This window comes from Epinephelus moara, chromosome 18, assembly GCF_006386435.1.
Source record: "Epinephelus moara isolate mb chromosome 18, YSFRI_EMoa_1.0, whole genome shotgun sequence".
In the NCBI taxonomy this organism is placed as follows: Eukaryota; Metazoa; Chordata; class Actinopteri; order Perciformes; family Serranidae; genus Epinephelus; species Epinephelus moara.
Window position 1 is genome coordinate 37,523,081 of NC_065523.1, and position 23,978 is coordinate 37,547,058.

At 41.1% G+C, this 23,978-nt stretch overlaps 1 protein-coding gene across 3 annotated transcripts in view; it reads left to right on the top strand.

Annotated features, from left to right (window-relative positions):
- Positions 1–23,978, top strand: part of caskin1 (CASK interacting protein 1) — a 153,126-nt gene that overhangs the window by 111,236 nt on the left and 17,912 nt on the right. Inside the window, exons 10-15 of one of the 3 annotated variants that reach the window (XM_050069314.1) lie at positions 801–918; positions 7,514–7,759; positions 15,586–15,690; positions 16,536–16,654; positions 21,610–21,691; positions 22,244–22,353. In XM_050069314.1, the coding sequence (XP_049925271.1) occupies positions 801–918; positions 7,514–7,759; positions 15,586–15,690; positions 16,536–16,654; positions 21,610–21,691; positions 22,244–22,353 (780 nt within the window). The remainder of the gene's footprint in view (positions 1–800; positions 919–7,513; positions 7,760–15,585; positions 15,691–16,535; positions 16,655–21,609; positions 21,692–22,243; positions 22,354–23,978) is intronic. The other 2 variants (XM_050069315.1, XM_050069316.1) reach the window with 2 other exon arrangements.

Sequence of the window (23,978 nt, forward strand, 5' to 3'; positions counted from 1 at the left end):
GTTTGCTTCCATTATATCCAGCTCTCAAGAAAGGAATGAAAGCGTCTGTTGTTCTATTGCTCTCTTAACTCGGAAAAAAATACCACAAAAAACAGAAAAAAAATTACTCAATAAAACAGATTTTTTTTATTTGTCAAGTGAATGCAATATGCTTCCGTACAAATCATTACACAGATAATTGAGAAAATAATCTGCTCACTAATTGATATTGAAAGTATAAAGCACAGCTCCTTTCCTTAAATATTCTCAGTCTCTGGGGGGAGCTAAGTACAGAAGTGTTTTCAGTATCTGTACCTGATCATCACATGATAATCCAGGTGGCTGCAGTCTCAAAGTGTTTGGATAAATTAATCACATAAAAGCTGATTGGTTTCCTTAACGTCGCCATGAGAACCATCCTGAATATGTAAAATGAGCAGTTTCAGTTTCCCTCATTTACTACGAATATGTTTTACAGAAAAATGTATTCATTTGCTGCATCGCCGTCCGCCCACCACTCATGAATATTTATGAGCATGTTCGCAGCCTGTGGGTTCTTATTACTGTAATAAGGAAGCGGAGCAGAGCCTACTGTATGCCTCCTCCCTCAGGGCATGAATGAACAGTTTGGCTCCTCTGCCGTCTGACATGGAGAGTTTAAGACGGCTCTGAATGCAGTTTTGTATTTTTGTTCTTTGATGGTTTCTCTTGAGGTTTTTCAGTAACTTTTCTAAAAACAGATTTAAATAATGTTATTAAAGCCAGTTTGAGATGTAAAATAAAAATTTAATGTTGTCGTCGTTAACATGCCCACCTGACAGGTTCTGGAGCAGCACCCAGACGGACGCTGGAAAGGCTGTATCCATGACAACCGGACAGGAAACGACCGAGTCGGCTACTTCCCTTCCACCATGGTGGAGGTCATCAGCAAGCGCACAGGTGTGTGTGTTTGCCCTCCTTTGTGTGTGCATGTGAGTGTGTTTGACCGAGCTGACTGTCGGGGAATATTTTACACATATTTGGATTAAACACAGCAGAAGAAGAAGACAGAGATAGACAGAGAAGAAGAAGCTAAGTGAATGAATGATGTTCTAGCCTTTCCCATAAACCCTGGAGGAAGGCACTTAACCTTACATCCCATTGGTTAACTTTTCCCAAGTCAGAGTATGAATCATATCAGAGAGTGTCATCTCTTTCATCTCACACACTGGGAGAGTTTGTGAGTCGGCCAGCAGCACAGTCCCTGCTGTCGTCCCTGCATTGCTGAAGATGTAATCCAAGATTTATGCTTTACTTCCATCAGAATTTTTAACGACATGAATGAAAACACAAAGTCTTTAGGAGTTCAGCCTGATGATCAAAGTACCTGTTAAGTGATGAGAATACAGACACCAAAACCATCCGTACGTCTGTCCTTGCTGACACTTACCATCACCTGCTGAATGAGAGTAGTCCCACATTTTGGGTTATTTGTTTTGTTCATGATGAGAAGATTGACACCACTCTCATGTCTGCACAGTAAATGTGGTGCTACACTGCCAGCAGCTAGGAGCCTGTTCTCATTCCAGGTTGTCAAATACCGACGCTTTGTCTCGTCCCTCGGCATGTGATACTGACGCTGAAGGCACCCTAATCCAGTGGTTCCCAACTGGTCTGGCCTCAGTGTCCAAATTTCTCCTCAGGCCTCATTTACACCGCAAGCAATGCGTTCGCGTAGCGCTCGCGAATGGTCGCTGTTTACTTGCGTTTTCATTTCGGCGAGCATGTTAACAGGTTAGAGCATTCACACCACATCCGTTCTACGCGCTGCTCGAGTCGCGCTGCTTTCGCGGGCAAGCTCGAAAATAAAAGAGATTTTTTGCGCGATTCACGAGCAAGTGGTCGCGGTATTCAACAAAAAATGAGAGTTTGCGTGTGTTGTGACCTCTCCTGGCCACCGTAGACATCTCCCCCTTGACCAAGCGAGACCTGACAGGCACAGGTTTCATGTACTTACCCATTTGTAGTGCTAAATATTAATTCTCCAAGCGTTGGAATAATCACTGGCGCGCGAACCTGTCCACCCTGGGCTTTTGGTCCAAAATAACTGGGGTTTATTGAAGCTTTGCAAACACTGTGCACTATCGCCACCAACTGTTCGGGTGTGGTTTGTGTTTTGACGGGACAGCAGCGGCTGCTGCGCGACTTATCGGTTCAGTTTTGGTGTGAATACACGTGTGCTGCCGCTACGCTTGTGGACTGCTTTGCGAGCGCTACGTGAACGCATCACTTGCGGTGTAAATTTCTCCTTAGTCATCAGTTCAAGGTCCACACAGTTTAAGACATTTGGCGTCATACTTGCGTTTGGCCATGTTGTCAAGCTTGTTTGTTGTCTCTGTTAAGTAGCTGTCACTCACTCTACAGCAGGAAACAGCACTTCAAAATAAAAGCTCTGTGCCAAAAATTCACTGATTCAAAATAAAGTGTGTGCTCTGTGCCAAAAATTCACTGATTCAAAATAAAGTGTGTTTTTTTTACAAATTTTTGGACCGCGACCCACCAGTTGGGAACCAGTGCCCCAATGTAAACCCATCCGTGGCGATATTTGACACTCAGACCGTGTTGTAGCATAAAAAGTGAGATAATCACTGTAGGGCGGGAGAGAGGAGAGGAGACCATTGCTTTGTCCCGTGTCTTATCTAACTTACGAACATCTTGTCCCATACTTACATCACTCATTTAACATATTATGTATTTACTTTAACCCAATACAATGTTGTTGTTTTTTTGAGTCTAACCGAGTAGTTTTGTTGGCTTTTCTTTACATTTGAAGCTCCTACTGAATGTACCTCGAATGTAGCTTTAAATCATTTTGAAAAAAACATAATATTTATTATTTTCCAGCAAGCTATTTCCACCTGTTTCTAGTGTTTGTGCTATTGCACACTGAGTAACTTTATGTGTTTTTTTAATCCGAAACCTGACACTCTGATTCCAGTGCATTTTTTTTTGCTCTATTCATTTCGAAAATTTGCAACACGTGACAAACTGAAAAGACACATTTCCTCCTTTACCTCTCTCCACTGGAGTTACATATCTGACCGTCACGAATCCCTCACTGTCTTTTGTTTGGCACCGCAGCTGCATGAAGGGGCGGAGCTGTTCTGCATATTCTGTGTGCGGTCCACATCCTCCTCCTCTTCATCATCATCATCAGCAGGTCAAATATTACAGTTTGACCTGCTGAAAGGAGCTGTCTGAGTTATGAAATGATTCTGTGTTACCTCTCCTCTCAGTGACAGCTTACTGGCTCTGAACCATAGTTGGGAACACACTGGCTTATTAACGTTAATTTTAACTTAGCTCGTTATTGGCTGGTAACTAGCTCCTAGCAGTCCGGAGGGATGGCGAGGCGTTCAGGTGCTGTTCACTAACAATGGCTTTATTGCCATCTTCACCACAAAACAACAAACATGGCCGTCTCATGAGGTTTAACAGTAATAACCCTGAGCTCATCTAGACACGTAATTCTGCTGACTATCATCACTCCTTGTCACTTGGCGTCTTCACCATGAGAGAGCTGTTTCCCTCCGTACACAATGAAGTACACGTCACATCCTCGCGGGTTACCCACAAGGCCATCACACTTAAAGAGGAAAAAGGGTGAGCTGTGTCGCACCGCCACATTTTCTATACTGATTCAGTAAAACTGAAGTCTCTACAGGCTTCTGATGGATGCAAAAAATGCAGGAAATCAAACCTGTTCCAAAAACTCTGATGACGGATGAAAGTTTCAGACTCAGCGTGCAATGTGAGGTCATATTTATTTTTAGACGTGCGACAATTTTGGACTAAAAAACAGACTCTTTGTGTAAAGGCCTTGACTCTTGCTAGACTTACCTTTACTGTACAGATCCATCAGAGTGGTGTCAAGCTTCATGAAGCAAAATAAGTTAAATAAGTATAACTGATAATGTCGAACTACATGGTCACAGGTTGGAATCAAATCCCCTCTCTCTCCCCCTTTCATGCTGAAGAATCTGTCTCTTTAAATAAAGACAAAGCCAAAAAAAAAAAAGTCAAACTATTCCTCAAATTGCTCATCATGTAAACTTACAATGAGGTCAAAGGTCTTCCAGGTTTACTCTTGGTGTCATCTCAGTGTTTTCATCACTTAACAGGTGAGCTGAACAGCTGTGTGTCAATCTCCCAAAAATTAACCTCCTTTCTGTATTTAATTTCACCACAATGAGCTTTTAACGTCTGCTGAGATCCACAGAGCACACTCACATCCATCCCTTCATCCCAGAGTATCACTGCACACTCACAAAGAGGCTCAGATGTTTTTAACTGTGTATATGTGTCTGTCTGTAGGTCTCTGGTCGTCCATCCGTCTGTCTCTCTGTAGTATTATGTCTTACTCGTCTCAGTCTGTGAGCCCGTCTCTCTGTTACCGTCAGCTTCATCCCCTGTGATCATGAAACTCATCTCTTTCATATTATCTCTCCTCTCTCATGTAGTCCACTCTTCTGCTCATCATTCTGTCATTACTTGTATTTACTGTATTGTTCATTTTATCACTATGGAAACTATTCCAAGTCGGGGGAAATGCTACTGTGGCTGCTTCTGACCTCACGTACACACACCGCATTATAGCAGCTGTGGATGCAGTAAAAACAGCTGGAGAACTCCCACTCAGCCTGCACAGCCATACTGACGAATCAGTGCCAGGGCGTGCGCACACACACACACACACACACACTTGGGGCTACAGCAGCTGTTTTAGCAGGATTCATTTACTCAACTGTTTTTCATCAATTTTTAATTACTCTTTTTTTTCCACCAAGTCTCCTCAGTCAGTCTCTTCATCATTCTGCACCTCCATCTTCTTTTTCCTCCAACAGGGACGTTACATTAGACTGTTTTTCAACACATACAATGGCACATAAATTAGGTGAAGAAATATGATCATGTTTTTGTAAAAATGAAATAGTGATTCCAGAGAGAAGCAGACAGAGGGGTGTAAAAGTGAACCACCACATCACTGCTGATCGCCACACAAGACAATGAATATAAAGGGAAACTTTGCTGATATTGAACCAGCTGTGTGGCATCACAGTGTGTGCAGATGAACTGTGTTTGGCTTCACCCCCGTGCTGCTGCCAGCAGCTGGACCTCCCCAGCCAGACATGCAGGGATCTCTGGGGGAAGTCAAGCAACATTCATCTGCACACACTGCGATGACACACAGCTGGTTGAATCTGAGCAAAGTTTCCCTGCTTCCCTTCACTGGTTCCTGTACAGCAGGGTCGGTCTTTGTTTCACTGTTATAATCATTAAAAAGCAAAAGCAGCATGTGTATACATTCAGTAGGCTATATCTTCAGTAGCTAGCTAGCTAACCCTACACTTTTCAGGGTTTGATTTTGGTTTTGGAACAGGGAAGAAACGTATATCTTTTTCCAACCTCTCCAGGTAACGAGTATCATTAATACACGACGTGCCCCAGGCACAACATTTAGCTCCAAATCCACAACACCAGCCTGAAAACGACGGAAATCTGACACAATGGAGAACAGCTGTGTTGTTGCTACATTGCTACAATGCTACGTTATGATTGGCCAGCCTGTGTCCGGGGGCGGGACTTATTGAACGGTCAGTTGGTGAGACTCTACCAGCTAACTTTACTAATATTGTGCTCACACTACAAATGATGCAGAAACAGGCTTCAAAGGCATTGTCTTTATTAGAGTATACTAACTGATGCCTGACACTTGTTGCCAAGGGACGCCATGGCACGCTACAGAGTTAAGCAGGCTTGAACTTCTTCAGCGCTCCATTGGTGCATTGAAGCACACGTCACACACGAGTGAAATTAACGCTGGCAAACATTTGCATCCTGTTTACTTCCATTCACTTTGAGCAGAGAGGCGAATAAAACATTTGCTTTCGGTAGCAAAGCAAATTTGCATCTTTGCATTGCCTGGAGTTCATCTTTGGGGAACTTTCAAAGTTGAAGCCTCAACCAATAGCAAAGAAATTTTTACGGAGGAGACTGATTGTTGCTGTGTCTAATGATATTGTGTAATATTGGCCATGAAAACTTCAAACTTCCCCACCGGAGAAATGCCGTCTGGCTGGCAGTGAATCAGGAGACAGGCAAGGAACGTAAGAAAATTGAACATGTACCAATAACCACGCAGAAGTTAGCATATTTTCTGCAGATTTTAGGAATATAATGATAATAATCTTAATGAGCTTAATAAGCTTTATTAATAATAATCTTTTCTAAGTGTGTTACTACTTCTTTTTATCACTGATATAATACTTATATTACTGATATATCATACGAGTTAAAAAGTCAAATCTGTCTCATTAAGGCAGACGAGCGGAGCGTTAGCTGGTAAACATCACGTTTATTTACTTTACAAGGAGCTAAAATTAATATGGAATTATGTATTTGCCTCTTGTGTAACTATCTCTCGGTAAGTCGTCAGAAATCATGAATCATCTTTTAGGAGAAGGTGTTTAATGTAAGCTAGCTTGGGCTCTGTTAAACTTAACAATATGCTAACGGAGCGGGGCAAGCTAATCGCTAGCATGCTTCATTTAAAAGGAAAACAACAAATGCCTTGAGATGGATGTCAGAGATGATGGAGGTATGATCATGTTAGGTGGTGTGTTCCATGTGAGGATTAGCATACTGTTGGCATACCGTTCTTTGCAATAGGAAAACGCCGGTTCTGGTTCAGCGCTGGAAGCTAGCACCTACTATTCACGCAAGGTACCACGGGGGCTAGGAATAAGGTGGATACAAAGCTCAGTTCTCCTGAGTAATACAAGATAAGATTTTATTAAATTCATACCACATGAAAACACACAGGCTGTGGTACGTTACAGCCACAGTGGCTTAAAAAGCTTCCAGAGGAGTCACCAGGAGTTCATGACAGACTATAGCCAAAAAGTACCCACAAACAGGAACCCACATTGGTCAACGCAGTGGCTACGTCAAAAAGGGGTGGGTATGTTGTCGCCAACCAATGGCATGGAAGCTTTTATGGTCTGAACGCTTTAGGTCTGTCGTCTTAACGTATATTTGACGTGATAAGACGTTATATTTTTACCTGTTAAGACGAACTAATTTGACTTATTAATACGGACATTAAAATAGACGTATAGAGCCATATGGCTTTAGATACATTTCTCGTGTCACAAAGTAAAACTGAAAGATTCAAACACACATAAAGAGTAAAACTCAACAGTCCCTGGGACCATCTCTTCTTCATCAATCATCATCCTCCACCTCTTTCACCTCTCCATACATTTCACTCCAACACAGTTTGTTTGTGTCTTTCTCTTCGTCCTCAGCCGTCTTCTTCACCACCTTTGTTTTCTTTGTTTAATTTTGTAACCTCAGCCTTTGTTTTTAATTTTTCTTTCCCCCTTCTTTCTTACGTGTAATTCTCTGGTTTTGTCGTTTGTTTGTTACGTGGCGGTGATTCACTGTTGGCTGGTTGTGTGTGTGTCGGTGTGTCGTCACGGTGGGTGTTATCTAGGTTTGGCCAGCACAGTCATTTGCACTCAACAGTTTCAAAAGATACCGCTGGTTCCTCCGGCGACGGTTGCCCCTGCCAACGCGGTAGTCAACGGCAACGACACCACGTTCCATCAGATCCATATCCTGCCTCCACCGCCTCCTCCTCCACCACATTCCCATCAGCCACTGCTTCCACTTTTCACTTCCTTTGGCTATAACAAGTCGCCCGTGACAACCCCACAGGGAGACACACCCACTGCCCCAGGTACACGGCCCCTTTTTCATTATTTGTATTATTATTATTATTATAATTATTCTTATTATTATGATTATTAAAGCTTCAAGGGATGCTTTCCTCTGCCTGTGTTTAAACTCTATCTCTGATTGGTCATGTAAAATTCTAATTGGTGTTTTAAATGTTGATCTTAGAAGGCATCCATTGAAGTTTTCTGTTATGGATCATTATTTATGTAAATTTATGTGTTGCTCATAACGTATAACTTTTCTTTTTCTGTTGTTGCTGTTGTCATCTCCATTACTGAGAGCCAGAGTCAGCCTCTGTAGACAGGAATCTAACATCTTTAAGCTGCTCGCTATTGTATCATTATTGTAGAAATGAGAGCGCATTCAGAAGATGAACAAAGAAATATGTCGATGTTATTGCACTTAGAATAAGAAAAACACAGCGCAGGACCAAAAGACATATCCCACTAAAGTTTGCTTTACTAAACACAGCTATCAGCTCAGCCCAAGACTCATTAAGTGTAAATGGGCTGTTACCCATGTAATCAGAGCAAAGATTCACGACGAGGTGAAACTGTTTTAGAACGTTGCGGAGAAAAGTTGCAGCGGCTGATGCTGAAGCTGTAATTACCTCTTTATATAATAGTCATCTTTTTTAGTGGTGGAGTCATTCCTATGCTGGATTTAAACACAAGGGATTCACAGGAAGCAATACATGCATGTAATACAACAACATGATTTGTAGTTTAAATGTCCAGTGTGCAAGATTTAGGGGGATCTAGCGGTGATGATTGCAGATTGCAACCAGCTGAAACTTCTCCTGGTTAGGGGACGTACACATGCTGCATCTGTAACCACCTGGAAAACACAAGGTCGGGTGCTGAGTGGTGCTCATGTGCCTACTCTGTGCCAACTTTCAAGAGCATGGTGGCAGGTTGCGTCTAAGGTTGCTAAGCAGTTTTAACAAGCATTGTATCATTACCTGAAATCCTGAGTGCAGAGCTGATCTTCTTCCAGGAGCTGTTTATAAGTGTGTAGGCCTATATATAGTGATAGGATTAAAATTTTCAGGTGATTATACACTGAAGAAAACATACTTACTATATTATATTCCATTCCTACCAATATATCCCCCTAAATCCTACACACTGGACCTTTAATACAGAACTATAACTTTGGCCTTTTTGTAAAGTGGCTGACAAGTGCTATGATGGCGCAAAAAATGTTAATAGGAGAAACGCACCGCAGCTTCAGAAGTGATGCAAATTTAAGAACATGTAGAAACTAATGCAACAACAGAAACGTGCTGCAGAAAGCCCAAACAAACACATTAACAGCAAACATGCTGCAAATACAGAAACAATGCAAAGTCAAAAACACAAAAACAAATGCAACAGAAAAACACTGCATGTCGAGTCCACACGACAAAAGTCTTCCAGGCCTCTAGGGGGAGCTATGTTACAATATTGTAATAGACCAAAGCCCAATTTTAAAAAAGAATACACGCCTGCTGATGTAACATGTCTGCGTTCTCTGGTCAAAAATCAAGCTGTTTCCCCTACAGCTCCCCCTAGAGCCCTGGAGAACTTTTGCTGTGTTGACTGGGTATGCAGTGTTTCTCACACATTTTTTTTTTTCATTCATTTGTGCATTTTTGACTTTGCATTGGATTTGCAGCATGTTTTGTTTTGGCTTTACGTCTTTTAAATTTGCAGCACGTGTCCATTGTTGTATCTGTTTTGGATTTGTATCTTTAAATCAGGCATTGTCTCTAAAGCTGCAGCTCCTAATGGAAATGTTTTGAGCGTGTTTGCACTCAGAGGCCTCTGTATTTTTGACCCTTAAACATCTTGTCAGTTGCCTCATTCCAAAGCTACTAAATTAACGTTACTGTCAGTCTCCAGCTCTCAGATGAGGCTCAATGAGGCCAAAGTCAACCACAAAAACACCCAAAGCACTTAAGTTGTAATAAGACATGTCAACCTGGTCTCACTCTGAAGTCGTTGAAATCTGGCACTTGGGCAGTGACTTGCAGCGTCAAACACTGATGAAGAAAGACGTCCTTTCACATCAACATCATACGTAGCCGATTGCAGTTATAGTTTGACGGCGCTCGGCGGCGCCAGGGGGAAACGTGGTGGGACAAGAATGAAATTTAAGGCAGCGAAAGTCCGAGTAGGGAGGGAGGGAGGTGTGGTGGATGGATCCAACAAATACCGACTTTCACTTTTGAGAGGGGTGTTGCCGTCCTGTAAGATTATAAAGCCAAACCCTGTTCTTTTTTCCCAAACCCAACCACGTACCAACTGAAGTTGACACGGTGTCCCAAACCATCAACAACCAACACACCCAGGGTACCTTGGACGTCATATCTCGACACAGAAAGACCATGACCAAACGTTGATATGTGACGAGGTCAGAGTGAGAATGTGCTGGACATGTCTATAAATTACATATCTATATGTAAATAACACAGAGTGAAAATAATTTTTAGGAAATCGTAACATTGTTGACGTTTCGGCCCCATGGAAGAATCCTTAGTGAATGTCTTTGCCAGTGAGGAAGAGTAGACGTTAGGTGGGAGGAGAGCTCACCATGTCACCACAGACCTCTGTTCTCCTGAGTTGGATTGTGCCTCAGTTAAATGTCTTGCCTTGTTTCTTTGCACTTTATTTCCTTCCTTTTGTTCTTTCCTCTCTCCCCAAACATCACCCCGTCCCTGCCACTAAGACAACCCTGCTAGTTTCTTTAAACACACACCAATCATACACGACCCTCTCCTGACCAGACTGTGTGTACACGTGTTTTTTTGTTCTGTCCTGCCTGTTCTGCGTGTTGTTGTCACGCCTGATCATTTTAACACCACTTTTACCACCTTGCACTTAAACCCTAAATGTGTGTGTGAGAGTGTGTGTGGTGGTGGTGGTGAAGGGTGGGAGTATTTAAGTTAAATAGAGCATCTGTACCAGGCTTTGGACGATGAATAAATCTAGATCTGCTCTGAATGTGCTGAAACACAGTTTGAGTTGTTGCTTTAATGACAGTGAAGTTTGTCAGAGGGTTAGTTGGAGATGTTTTCTGACATTAATGGGTGATATTTTCTTTCCTGTACGTTCTTGTACATTTTTAGATTCTTAAACACAAGATATTAAAAAGACATCCTGAAATTATGTGTCACATGCAAAGTTTTGCAAGTTGTGAAATGTCAAGTGTTGCGTAAGAGACCCAAATACATAGTTAGAAAATGTCACCCAGGATGTTGTGCAGGTAAGGAACTCACTGACTTTAAACTGTCGACTCTGTGAATGGGAGCCTTCACTGGACACCATTTTGTTTCCTCCAGGAGAATACATTTCCTGTTGCACAGGAAGTCCAAAAATGAGAATTGTGATGAAGCCTATTTCTGCCATTGTGATGGGGAAAAAAACTATCTTGGAAGTTTCTCCAAATAATGACTATCTTAAAATAATTACTTAATATCTCAAAATAATCAGAAACTTTCCTAAAATAATCAATAAGTATCTCAAAATAATAAAAAAAACTTTCTTGAAATAATGACTTAATATGAAAAAAAATCTTAAAACAAACCTAATATCTCAAAACTATAAAAATCTTCTTAAAACTAGTCCATACCCGGGGATGTGTTATGTATAGGGGAATAAGAAATCAAAAACAGTATATTAGAGGAGATGCAAAATCAGAGCACTGTAAATGCACTGTGTAATAAATATTAATGTAAGACAAACAATGCACACTGTATTTAGGAACATGCTTTATGGCAAAATACATGGAGCATAGTTTTGGCTAACGGCACGGAGGCACACGCGTGCACACAGGTACACACATACACACGCAACACGGAGAAAGAATGAAAGAAACAGTGCAAAGTGCACAGCGCAATGTTTAGTTTGTAATGTTTGTAGGCTAATGTCAGTAAAGTGCGTAAATACGTAATGGCTGGCTCGCGCACACAGACACAGACGCGTGTTCGTTCAGTAAAATAATTACCTTAGTCTTCAGCAAGTGTTGGTGCTTGCATGTCCCAGCCATAAACTGTGGTCCAAGCGCAGGTGTTCTCCGCGCATGCGCAGCTCGCGCTGCTAATGATGCTCACAGTATGAATGGGTAGTGGAAAAAAACGCGAATATAAACAGTAGAAATGTGGGAAAAATGCAAAAACGGCATTGTGGCTGTCTGCACATGACCAAGATGAAAGCCTATGTGCAAGCTCAGAGAAATAGGTCAAAGCAGTGAGGAGGAAAACGGATGATGACAGATGGAGGGAGGGAGGGACAGAGGTTTCTCCATTTAATAGTAGGATATTGACTTGATATCTCAAAAAAATAAAACACTTTTTTTTATAGAAAAAAAAGAATGACTTAATATAAAAATAATTCTTAAAATAATTACTTAATATCTCAAAATAATGAACACTTTCTTAAAATAAGGACTTAATATCTCAAAACAATAAAAAAAAGTTTCAAAGTTAAATTAGTACCTCAAAATAAAAATCAATGAATCAATAAAAAAATCTTCTTAAAATAATGACTTTATTTCTCAAAATAATTTAAAAAAACCTTAAAATAATGACTCAATATCGCAAAAATAATAACATTTTATTAAAATAAACTTAATATCTCAGAAAACAAAACAAGTCTTAAAATAATGACTTAATTTCTCAAATAAAAAAATCCTTTTAAAATAATGATTCAATATCTCAAAATATCAACTTTTTAAAAAAATGATGACATGATATGACAAAAAATCTTAAAATAATTACTAGATACCTCAAAATGAAGTAAGACAATATTAAATTATCATTTTCAGCAAGTTTTTATTTATTTATTTTTAGTTTTATATTTAGTTTTTAATTATTTTGAGATACCAAGTCATAATTTTGACAGACTATTTTTCCAAGATATTATGTCATTATCACCAGATATTGAGTCTTTATTTCTATAAAGCTACTTAAAGAATATTTTTTCCATCACATTGGCAGAAATAGTCTCCCATACATCAAATAAAGACAAACAAAATGCCTTTACTTATAACTACATCTGGTCAGTAATTTTTCCCTAAACCATGAAAACAGCAAATGTATTTAAGTGCTTCAAGTCAAATCACAGGCTGTTCAGGGTCTTTGAAATCAGACTCTTCTCTGTTGGAGGTCACTTGGAGGGATGCAAAATGGCCACAAGAAGGAGCTGCAACATTGTGTAAAAGCAAATGGAACTTCTTACTGTGTGTGTTTCTCTGGAGCACTGTTGATCACACATATAAACCATTTATAAACCCTTATTAAGATGGTTATAATGGTTTATGACACTCTCCAAATGCACTACAGCAGCCCCATTCTGACAAGGCTTACATATATAATCACACACGTATGGATGCATTATATATGTATGTGTATGTACATTATGGCATATATGTGTATATACACAGATATTCATGTTATGGATTGATTTATGTACTATGGGTATATAAATGTTTTCATATATCTATATATATATATGCTGTATTTATTTCTGTGTATGTTTGTGTGTGAGCAAGTATGTGATGATGAAAGTATGGTGTGTACGTGTGAAACTTATTATCTTTTTTAAAAAACCTCCCTTATCCAACTCTTCCCATCCCCCTGCTCTCCCACTGGCCCCTCTGTAACTTTTGTCTTTCTCGCGGATAAGTTTGGAATTTTTTTAATTAACCCCACTTTACCCGTCTTTGTCTAAAAATATCAATTCAACAGCTTTAATCTGCAAAAATAATCTGTGGTGTCAGTCAGTAATGAAGTGAGGTAGCTTGGTGTGTTTAACGATGTGCTCACACCGAACATGAAGAGTATTTTCACCTGGCATCCCAGTGATAGTGTCGGCAGCCAGAATCAGGCCTGATTCTTGGTAGTCATTCATCCCGAGTCTCAGCCGAGTTGGGCAACTGGACACTGCCGAGTCATTTCCTCCGATGTGTCGAGTTTGGGCCGATGTCAGGCCAGGTCACTTTTGATATCAACCCAGTGATGGAAATTGGTCCAGTTTATTTGGCCTGATTCTGGGGAGTCATTTATCCCAATGTCAGCCAAGTGAGAAAACCGGATGCGGCCTAACTAATTTTTTCCGCCATGCCAAGTTTGAGCCGATGCTGGGCCTGGTCATTTTTGATAAGAGGCCAATGATGGAAGTGTCAGCAGCCAGAACTGGGCCAGTTTATTTGGTCCAATTCTGGGGCGTTATTCATCCCAATCCCAACCAGTTCATACAACTGGACGCAGCCCGATTAATTTCTTTCGGAATGCCAAGTTTGAGCCGATGCTGGGCCTGGTCATTTTTGATAAAGGCCCACTGATGGCAGTATCGGCAGACAGAATCAGGCCAGTTTATTTTGCCTGACTCTGGGGCGTCATTTATGCTAGTCTCAGCCGAGTCGGACAACCGCACCCGGCCTGGCTAATGTCTGGCATGCTGAGTTTATGCTGATGCTGGTCAAGGTCCTTTTTGATAACACGCCACAGATGGCAGTGTCGGCAGCTGGAAATGGTCCAGTTTATTTGGACCAAATCTGGGGCGTCACTTATCCCAAGTCTGAGCTGAGTTGAGCAACTGGACACAGCCAACTTATTTCTTCCTGCATGCCAAGTTTGGGCCAGTCCTGGGCATGGTCATTTGTGATAACGGCCAGTGATGACAGTATGCTACCAAAATTGGGCCTGTTTATTTGTCCCGATTCTGGGTTGTCATTCATCCCAATCCCAGCAGAGTTTGACAACTGGACACTGCCCGAGTCATTTCATCTAGCATGTCGAGTTTAAGCCAAGGCCAGGTCGTTTTAACCGCCCATTGATCGCAGTGTTAGCAGCCAGAATTGGTCCAGTTTATTTGGCCCAATTCTGGGGCATCATTCATGCCAATGTCAGCCAAATTGGGCAATCTGAAACTTCCTGACTTATTCCTTCCAACGTGTCGAGTTTGGGCCGATGTTTGGCCAGGTCATGTTTGATAATGGCCCAGTGATGGCAGTGCTAGTAGCCACGATCGATTGAGTTTATTTGACCTGATTCGTCATTCTCCCGAGTCCTGGGTGAGTTGGGATGAGACATTGGCCAACCTATATTTGAATCTCAGTAATGTCAGGAGAATCTCAATGCTGATGGACTTTTGCCTCACAGCATCACGTATATTGCTCGCCCCAAGTTGAACATTTTTACGGATAGTGAGAACACAAATGCACGTCTGTTCACATTTTTGCATTGACTTGTAATAGCGCTGCACGTCGCGTTTGGTGTGAACACATCAGGGACAAATCCTGTATAGCACTGACAGTTGCAATAGGAGAGTCCAGAGAATTTTAGCTCCAGACGAGGATAAAAACTCAAACCTCATTTTACCTGTACTAATCTAATATCAGGTTACCATGATGTGATAAAAACTATAGTCAGAAACCAAGCTAATTTAAGCTAATTGTTTTGGTTTTACGACCCACAACTGTACTTAGCAAACTTAGCAGCTAGCTAAGCTAGCATTCAGCAGCTAAAGAGTTAAATATTTTTGTCATGACCATAACCGAGCTAAAAGGAAAGAGGATATTGAACTTACATTCACCAGATGGGCAGAAACACAACTTTTAATTAATGCTAATGTCGCCAAAGTCTGAATAGCCTAGCTAACGTGTTAGCCCTATCAACTAATAACTTACCAGTGTTTTATGTTCAGGTTTTTCCGCTCCCCAAAGTTGCCAAAAACATCAGTTGTTGCTTCTTTAAATGTAAATATTTTACAGCAAGAGGACAGCAATGCTTCCAAGGCCAGTTTAGGGTCGGTTAGCGGCTAACAGTGGTGTTCTGTGTTAAAGGTTGCCGCGGCTCAGAGGCAAGTCCTCACAGCTCTCCCACCACATCCAGCGGGCCCCATGGAGGCTCCAACGAAGAGATCTGGGTACTGCGCAAGCCCGTGGCAGGTAACTAAGCCGCGCTGCGCTGAGCCCTCAACCCCTGACTCCTTAAACTCTGACCGGGGGTCAAACAGTATCTGACGTCTGTTCAAAAACGGCTTTTCTGCCAAACGTCCTCGAGAGCAGAACCGACCATCCATCCATCCATTTCTTTCAGCTGAAAACATGACGCTGTTTGAAGGCTTTCAGATACTCTTTGACCCGCTCCTGACAGTCCCCCATGTCCTGCTTATCCCTCCATCTGAAGCTTAGCTGAACTCAGCGGCCTGATGTGTAGGACTGCCGCCATCTGCATCGGTCTACAGTCTGTGTGTCTTTCCAGCTGGATGTGTGGAGACGGTTTCGTGTGAGAGAGAAGAAAAATAGTTTAGTAACGAGAGAGAGGAGGAGCGAGAGAAAAGGTGTGTGTGTGTGTGTGTGTGTGAGAAAGTGAAAGGTGTGTCTTGTTTACTCCACTTCTGTGTTTGTCACTCAGCCGTCCGTCACCCTGTCCGTCTGTCTGTCCGTCCCGTCCATTCGACCACATGCTGCCCAGTGCATTTCAAAGGAGAGTCACACATGTTACCACAATGCTTTGGATATCAGCTAAACCACTCAATGTGTGTGTGTGTGTGTGTGTGTGTGTGTGTGTGTGTGTGCGTGCGCGCGTGTGTGTGTGTGCGTGTGTGTGACTGTATGCATCCATCTGTTTGTTGCATGTGTGCATCTGTACGCACAAAATCGATACATATCTTTTGCATGCGTGTGTGAACGCATTTGTGCGTCTTTGTGTGTATGTCTGTATGCGTGTGTGCATATGTATGTGTGTGTGTGTGTGTGTGTGTGTGTGGATGTGTGTGTGTGTGTTGCAGGTGGAGACCGCAGCAGCGTGGGTAGTTCTGGCAGTGTGACCAGTGTGAGGTCGTCGGGCAGCGGTCAGAGCGCCGGCAGTGCTGCACACATCCTCCACGCACAGGCTGAAGGGGTAAAGGTACGACACACACACACACACAGCGAGAAACATCCCACTGTTTTATCTCCAAGTGCACGTCACACACTGAGCGAGCCGCCTATTAATGACGCTGTGGGCTAATGGGCATGTAGCTACTTCAATGTTTCAGATGATACGTCATGTTTGTAGTCGACCAATGAAGATGAGTTTACATATCACCTTGGGTTCGTCCTTCACCTTCTCAAAATGATCCCACACTTTGGATTTCCTGCCCGACATGTTATTAACTAGCCTGTGGAATAACCGCAGGTACCAGCCCTGGAAATTAACCTGACTCCTGTCTGACTGCTGAGCGTGGACACTTCCTGTGTCTGTCCTTTCAAAGTAAAGTCACACATGGTCCAGTCATATAGGTTTGGATTTATTTTGCAGCTCTTTCACGTTTGTTTGAATCTTGCTGACTAATGACCTCTCTGGTCGACTATCAATTGGTAAACTATCAGTAGGCAGCCCTAGTGCTTTTACTTAAACAGGATTTTTTATTGCTTGGACTCCTACTTAAAGCTCCTGACAACTTTTAAAATCTTAAGTATTTCTCTGCAACATTAACTATAAATGACTAAACATCCAATAATTTAAGATAAGGTTTTTTATAAAAAAAAAAAACACCCTAAGTTATTATTCATGGAAATTTTAACACTCTAAACTCAGTTAATCTGCTCCGTCAGGACTGTGTGAGTGAGTTTGGCTCAGATCTGATTGACAGTGGCCTGAAAACAGCAGCAAACTACCAACAGTTGTAATCACACTTTCTTTTATATATTGCTAAATCCTGATTGGTGCACAGAAGTACGTCACGTCGAGTCCCGCCCACTTCAGACTCAACAGAAGAGCACAGACAAAACTTAAAACAGAAATCCCTCATATAAAATGATCCAAACCTTTCTAACTTTGGCAGAAAGTTTTGTGTTCATGTAGAAACTCTGACGCTCCTAATAAGAGACTGAACGAGAGCATTTAAAGTAACGCACACTTCATCCACTCCTGTTGAATAATGAATTAATATGTAGTTGGATTTTAATGGAGCACTTCTTTGAAGGAAATTCATATTTCTGCTATAATTAGTACAAAATTATATATTTCTTTCTTCCCTTGAAAGTTAATAGGAAAAATTATTTCCTCAGGGCTTCACTGGAAAGAACACTGTGATGAATAGAAAATGATCAACCTAATAAATAAAGCATTACTGATGTAAACAGAGTCAATAAACCACAAAGAGAAATGAGTGTTTGTGTCAAACAGCACAAACATACAGATCAGTACGGAAGCCCTGAGAGGCAAGTAGGACAAAAAACATTGTGGTGATCCGTTTTCTAAGTTTGATCTAAATTGTTTTGTGTCCTGTGTTTGTGGTTTAAGAGGAGGAAAAAAGGTTTGATCTTTCTAAGTTTCTAAATTTTTCTTAATTACTGGTTTTTCATCTGTGAATCTGGTTAGAAAAGAAAAAAAAAAAACAAGGTTTCGTTGTTTGTTTGTTTTTGTCAAGATAATTTGTTTGTTTGTTTTTGTCAAGATAATCTTTTTCTTCTAACCGCTTCTGACAATTTAGGTATAGTGAAGATACTTGTTGTCATTGTTGTAATTATTGCCATTAGTATTGTATTATTATTGTTAATTTATTTATTCATTTTTGTTTGTTAGTTTGTTTTTCGTTGGGTTTTTGTTTATTTGTTTGCTTGTTATTTGATTATGTTTTTGTGGTTTTCCTGTGTTCTTGTTAATTGTTCCTTTTTGATTATACATCTCTTTTACATTAGAGTGTAATGTTTGCTTGTGTGTAGTTACTGCCTTCATCGTGGCTAATGGGGATCCAAATAAATAAATAAATAAATCAATAGATAAATATAAGCCAGCTACGATACCGGTCAAATGGTGTGCAGATGGTGTTACAACAACAAACAGTTAGAAAAATTATCCTTACCCAAAAAAAACAAACCAAAACAAACTAACAAAAAAAAAAAAAAAATCGGTTAGATAAAGAAAAAACATTTTTGAAAATTTAGAGAATGAAGATTGTAGTGCAAATTCATGTAGAAATGTATTTTTTATTATTATTATTATTTTATTAAGTTATTGTGTTCTTTTTTCCTTTTGTGTATTTTCAAATTTGATTTTATTAATACTCGGTGACACTGTTTACGATAGGGGAAAAAAAAGGAAAAAAAGTTTATAAAATATTAATGTTAAAAAGGGAAATTTAGAAAATAAATTCTCTGACTTGCGTGTCGGGGGCTTCCGTAGACTTGAGACAAACTACAGGACAAATAAATGCAGACGCTTTCACACAGAGCCTGATGACTCACTGGATGATGAACTGACTGTGAAAACATTGTGTATTAAATGCTACAGCCTCACAGTCACCGTATCTCATAGTGCAGACTTGGAGAATCTAAACCCTATGCTTTATTACACTCTTAGATACACACGTACGTATATACGTCCACAGAGACATTGTGCTGTATGAGTTCTTAATCTCAGGCTGAATCTCCCAAGGTGGTTTTTTACTCATAAAAAGAGCCAGCTGCGCCCGTCATACATTTCCAGCGAGCATTCAGTTAAGAAACTGCAAATCAGGTATTTTTCAAACCTCCTGAAACATCAATGCAGCAAAATGAGACTCATATGCAGCCAGACTGACTGGTAGCATCTGTCTGCTCTGCGTCTTACTCCGTTCACTCTTAATCAGCACGAGTCAGATTTTTATTGCAGTGCTCGAAGGCTTCAGAGCCGAGCTTTAAATGTGATGAATGTAGTAATAGTCATTGTACACACATCTCTGTTTAAAGACAGACGACCCTGCAGGGATCAATCTTATCTGACACAATGAGCTTTTAGAATTTTTGTTCCTTAACGAGAGGGAAAAAACCAACCAATTTTTTTACATTCTCGTGTAAACGTATCGCCATAACTCATCTGGAATATATGACCAGGATATAAAGTTTGCAAGTCACGCTTTTGGAATATATATCATGTTGTATCATGATTTACAGTAGAATGAACTGTTTTAATGATAATTCAACAGTGTGTTTGTGCTATGTTGAGAGACTATGTAACATTTTAAAGATGAAATAATAAAATCTTTCTCTAACAAATGAAAAGTTGAGTTCATTAGTGATAAAACACAGCTTTGCTCAGATCAATACACTCCGTAGTTGTGCAGCCACAGCCTCACTGGGTCCAGTATGACCAGGAGCTTCTGGTGGCTAATGAAACCTAAAACAAGACAGGTAGATATCAGTGTGTAACTCACATTACTGAGTCATTTTTTTCACTTTATGACTACTCTGCGTCTCTGACAGTGTTACACTAAGGGCCGATTCATAGTCGACGCAAAGGCACGCAGACATGAATGCATTGGGACGCATCAAGACGCATTGGCCGCCATGATGCGTGCTTGCGTCTCAAAATGTGTTGTCCATTTTTTTGATACACTAGGCAGCGATGCGTGTAATACCATGCGTTGCCAGCGGGGGTGATAATGCAACCGATGTACTTGAAATTAACCACTTTTTGTTATTCACAGAAGAAGCAGTTATGAAATATGGCGGGCGAGGAGGAAAAACTTTGCGAACTGGTACGGGCACACCCCCATTTATATGAGAGTTCTAGCGCCCTGCACTCTAATAAAATAAGCAGTACTAGCTAGCTACAGCAGTATTAGCTAGCTACAGCAGTACTAGCTAGCCGGAATGTACCGGTAACTCTGCTACCCCCTATTGCTTGAGTGATGTATTGCATTTCAAGTGTCGCCTGCGTCGCTTGCGTTCAGTGTGTTGACTATGAAAGGAAGTGCGTTGCTAGCGTCCCTTGCTCGCGTTGTGTGCACCGACTATGAAATGGCCCTAACAGTTCAATGGATTTATCACCAAAGTAAAACAAGAAGTACACGTACGTTTTCCTGCTGCTGGTTCCATCTTGGGTGTAATCACAGTATACTTGAGGTAAAAGTCATAGTATGTAATATAGTAGGAAAAAAATATTCAAAAGTCATAACATAGTATCTGAAAAAAAAAAAAATCCTAGTATAGTATGTCCAAATAATAGTAATAATAATAACAATAAGTCATAGTATAGCATGTAAAAAAATCATTTAAAGGTCATTGAATAATACCATAAAATTTAATAAAAAGGTCATAGTATAGTATGTCAAAAACAATTTTAAAAAAAGTCTCAGTACAGTATGTAAAAAAAATGTTTATAAAAGTAGTATGTGGGGGAAAAAATCACAAAAAGTCGTGGTATAGTATGTAATCAAAAACGTCATAAAAAAGTGTTAGTATAGTATGTGAAAAAAAAATTATGAAAAAATAGTATAGTATGTCATAGAAATATTCATAGACAAAAATTCATAATATATGGAATTTTAAAAATCATTTCAAAATCATAGTATATCATGAAAAATGTCATAGTCCAGTTTGTAAAAAAAATTATTAAAATAAAAGGTCAAAAATCGTCAGGTGACTTTCAATACAAATGGCTCAAGAAAACTTGAAGGGAACTTTCCCATTATCTTGTAACTGTAACTTGTGACCACAGAGGCCACTGTTGAGCCAAAGATACATTAACTTGTTCACCAAAATATCTGAATAAAAGACGATCATTAAAGCCAGACTGTGTGTAATGTGAAAGTGACAGACTTATGGAGAGTTATCACCCATCTCTGCAGCTCCTCTCATTTTTGTGGAGCTTTTAGCACCCTTCAGCTTATTGTTTTGGTTTTTACGACCTAAAACTCTCATTGCTTCCATCAACCGTGTGATAAACCTCTGCCCAGCACCAGAAACCAGACAAGTTACTGACTACTAGCTGGTGAACATAGTGAAACACTGGGAGTTCTGTGCATGTTTGTCAAAAGATTTCTGCTTTGATTGCAACAAACTTGAAGTCACTACGTGCCTGTTGATGTGGATGCTTTTGTGTTTGTGCACCTGCAGCTTCTTGCCACAGTGTTGTCCCAGTCTGCCAAAGCCAAGGAGCACCTACTGGAGCAGTCCAAGTCTGTGGACCAGCCTCCAGGTAGGACAGGGTGACCTCCTGCAGCCCAGTCACTGTTTCACTGTGTTGAGGATTTCAGCTCATGAATCATAGAAACAGAGTGCAGAGTTTATTAAACTGCAGAGAGCGAGGGGGCGTGGGAGGAGAAGGTAGGGAGGGTGTTTGAAGTAGAGGTATAAAGATTAAAACCAGGGAAGAAGAGAGTCGTGTTTGAAAAATGAGAGTCATAAACCACTGGTCCTTTGATAAATGTCATTATATCACTTCTACACACACAAACACGCACACACACACACAGATCTTGGCTGGTTGAACAGACAGATGGCCAAGGCAGGGGATGTAGGAGGAAGTGTAGCAGGGTGCGATTGGTTAAGATGGTTTGTTTTATGTTGGAAAGCACAGATCTGATTGGTTCCTTATCGCAGCAGTAAAGAAAACTGACAGAAGGAGTGAGTTGGTGGAGGAGGGTAGAGGTCAGGTTGGGAGACACGTCCACTCATCTGTTGATCCATCCAAAGTTTACCCGTGATAGGGCCGCAGCTTGACACCGGCCAATGGTGTTTCTCCCGGCAGGCTCCGCAGGCTCCTCTCGGACATCGAGCCAATCGGGTTGTCCACTCCACGAAGCGCCGCCTTACGACGCCACGGCAACCAGGAAGGGGGAGGGGCAAGGCGAGGGGAAGGTAGGACAGTCCCAAAGTCCCACAGATTCAGTCCTCCCTCCCTCTCTGATACAAACACGAGTCACACACAGACAAATCAACATCTAACGGCAGCATGATGTAGCTCAGTCACCTCAAACACAACCCTCACACTCTTCTACACACACAGAATATATATTCATACACACACACACGAGTCACACACACACATCAAGATGTCCCAGCGGTTTCTCTCGCAGCTGGCCTCGTCCGTGCTGCGAGTGTTCGGATGCAGCCACGACACGGTGAGTGTGTGAATGGAAGATCTCCGGCTTGATCTTGTAGGAATCTGTGAACAAGAAATCTTGTGTGTGAGAGTGTGTGTGTGTGTGTGTGTGTGTGTGTGTGAGAGAGATCCTGTCCTTCTCTTGTTTATCTGCTACCTGCTGTCCATCGTTATTCACTCCTTTTAGTTGCAGCTCCTCTTCCTCCTTCTTCCATTGCAGTATTTTTCTTCTGTTGCAGAGATAGATGTCTCTCAATTGATGGTTGGTACTGTAGGTGCGCCTGAGGCAAGCAGAACTCTCGATATATCAGTGTGTGTGTGTGTGCTGGCAGGTGCCCAGCAGTGTGCATGTCGTGGGTGGACCAGCTCGGCACAAGAAGTGTGAAATCTGAGCTCTCACCATGTACAGTAAGCTGTTATTTACTGTAGAGTGAGCGTGTATGTGTGCGGTCCCACGTTTAAGTTCATGTCTCATGGTATAATGATTTCAAGCTTGATGAACCGATGAACATATTTAAATAGCAGGTGGTCATGGTGGTTGTGTGTGCATCAATGCCTACAGTATGTGTGTGTGTGTGTCGGTGTGTGTGTGTGTGTGTGTGTGTGTGTGCTGTCATGTAAGCTATGTTCTCAAGGCCATCTGTTGTTAGCTTGAGTCCTGATTCCTCAGCACCCGCCGTACTCGTGTTTCCCTCGGTAGGGTAAAGAGGAAGAAAGATGGGAGGGAAAACCAATCAGCTGTGAGGGACAGTGATGAGGAGGAGGGTCGTGGGGAAAGACTAAGAGGAGAAGAAGATGAAGAGACAGGCAGAGTGGAGAAGGACAGATTGGATGTTGGACTTTAAAGAGAAGCAGAGTGCGTGGGAAGAAGTCATGCAGTGGTTTTACAGTTACACTGAGTCCTGCAGCTCCGTCCCTGCTGTCACCCATCAGCATGTGGAGCAGGACATTAGAGCCAGCTCCTGGAACCATTTCCAGGTGTCCTCATCCTGTTAGCATCACTGTAGACAACAGCCGGTCTTTGGAAATACAGCAGCTGCATATGGAAAGTTGTAAAAAGTAGTGATGGGCAGACTGATTCTTTTGACTCCTTTGAGTTGATGCATGTAAATGTTTCAAATATTTAGTTTTCATACTTTTTTCAAAATATGCTGTCAGTTTCTCCAAAACACATGACATACTATACTGTGACTTTTTTCATCATTTCAGACAACATACTATACTATGACTGTTTTTTGATGATTTTAAACAAACATACTATACTATGACTTTTTTTGATGATTTTCGACGACATGCTATACTATGACATTTTTTGATGATTTTAAACAAACATACTACACTATGACATTTTTTGATGATTTTAAACAAACATACTATACTA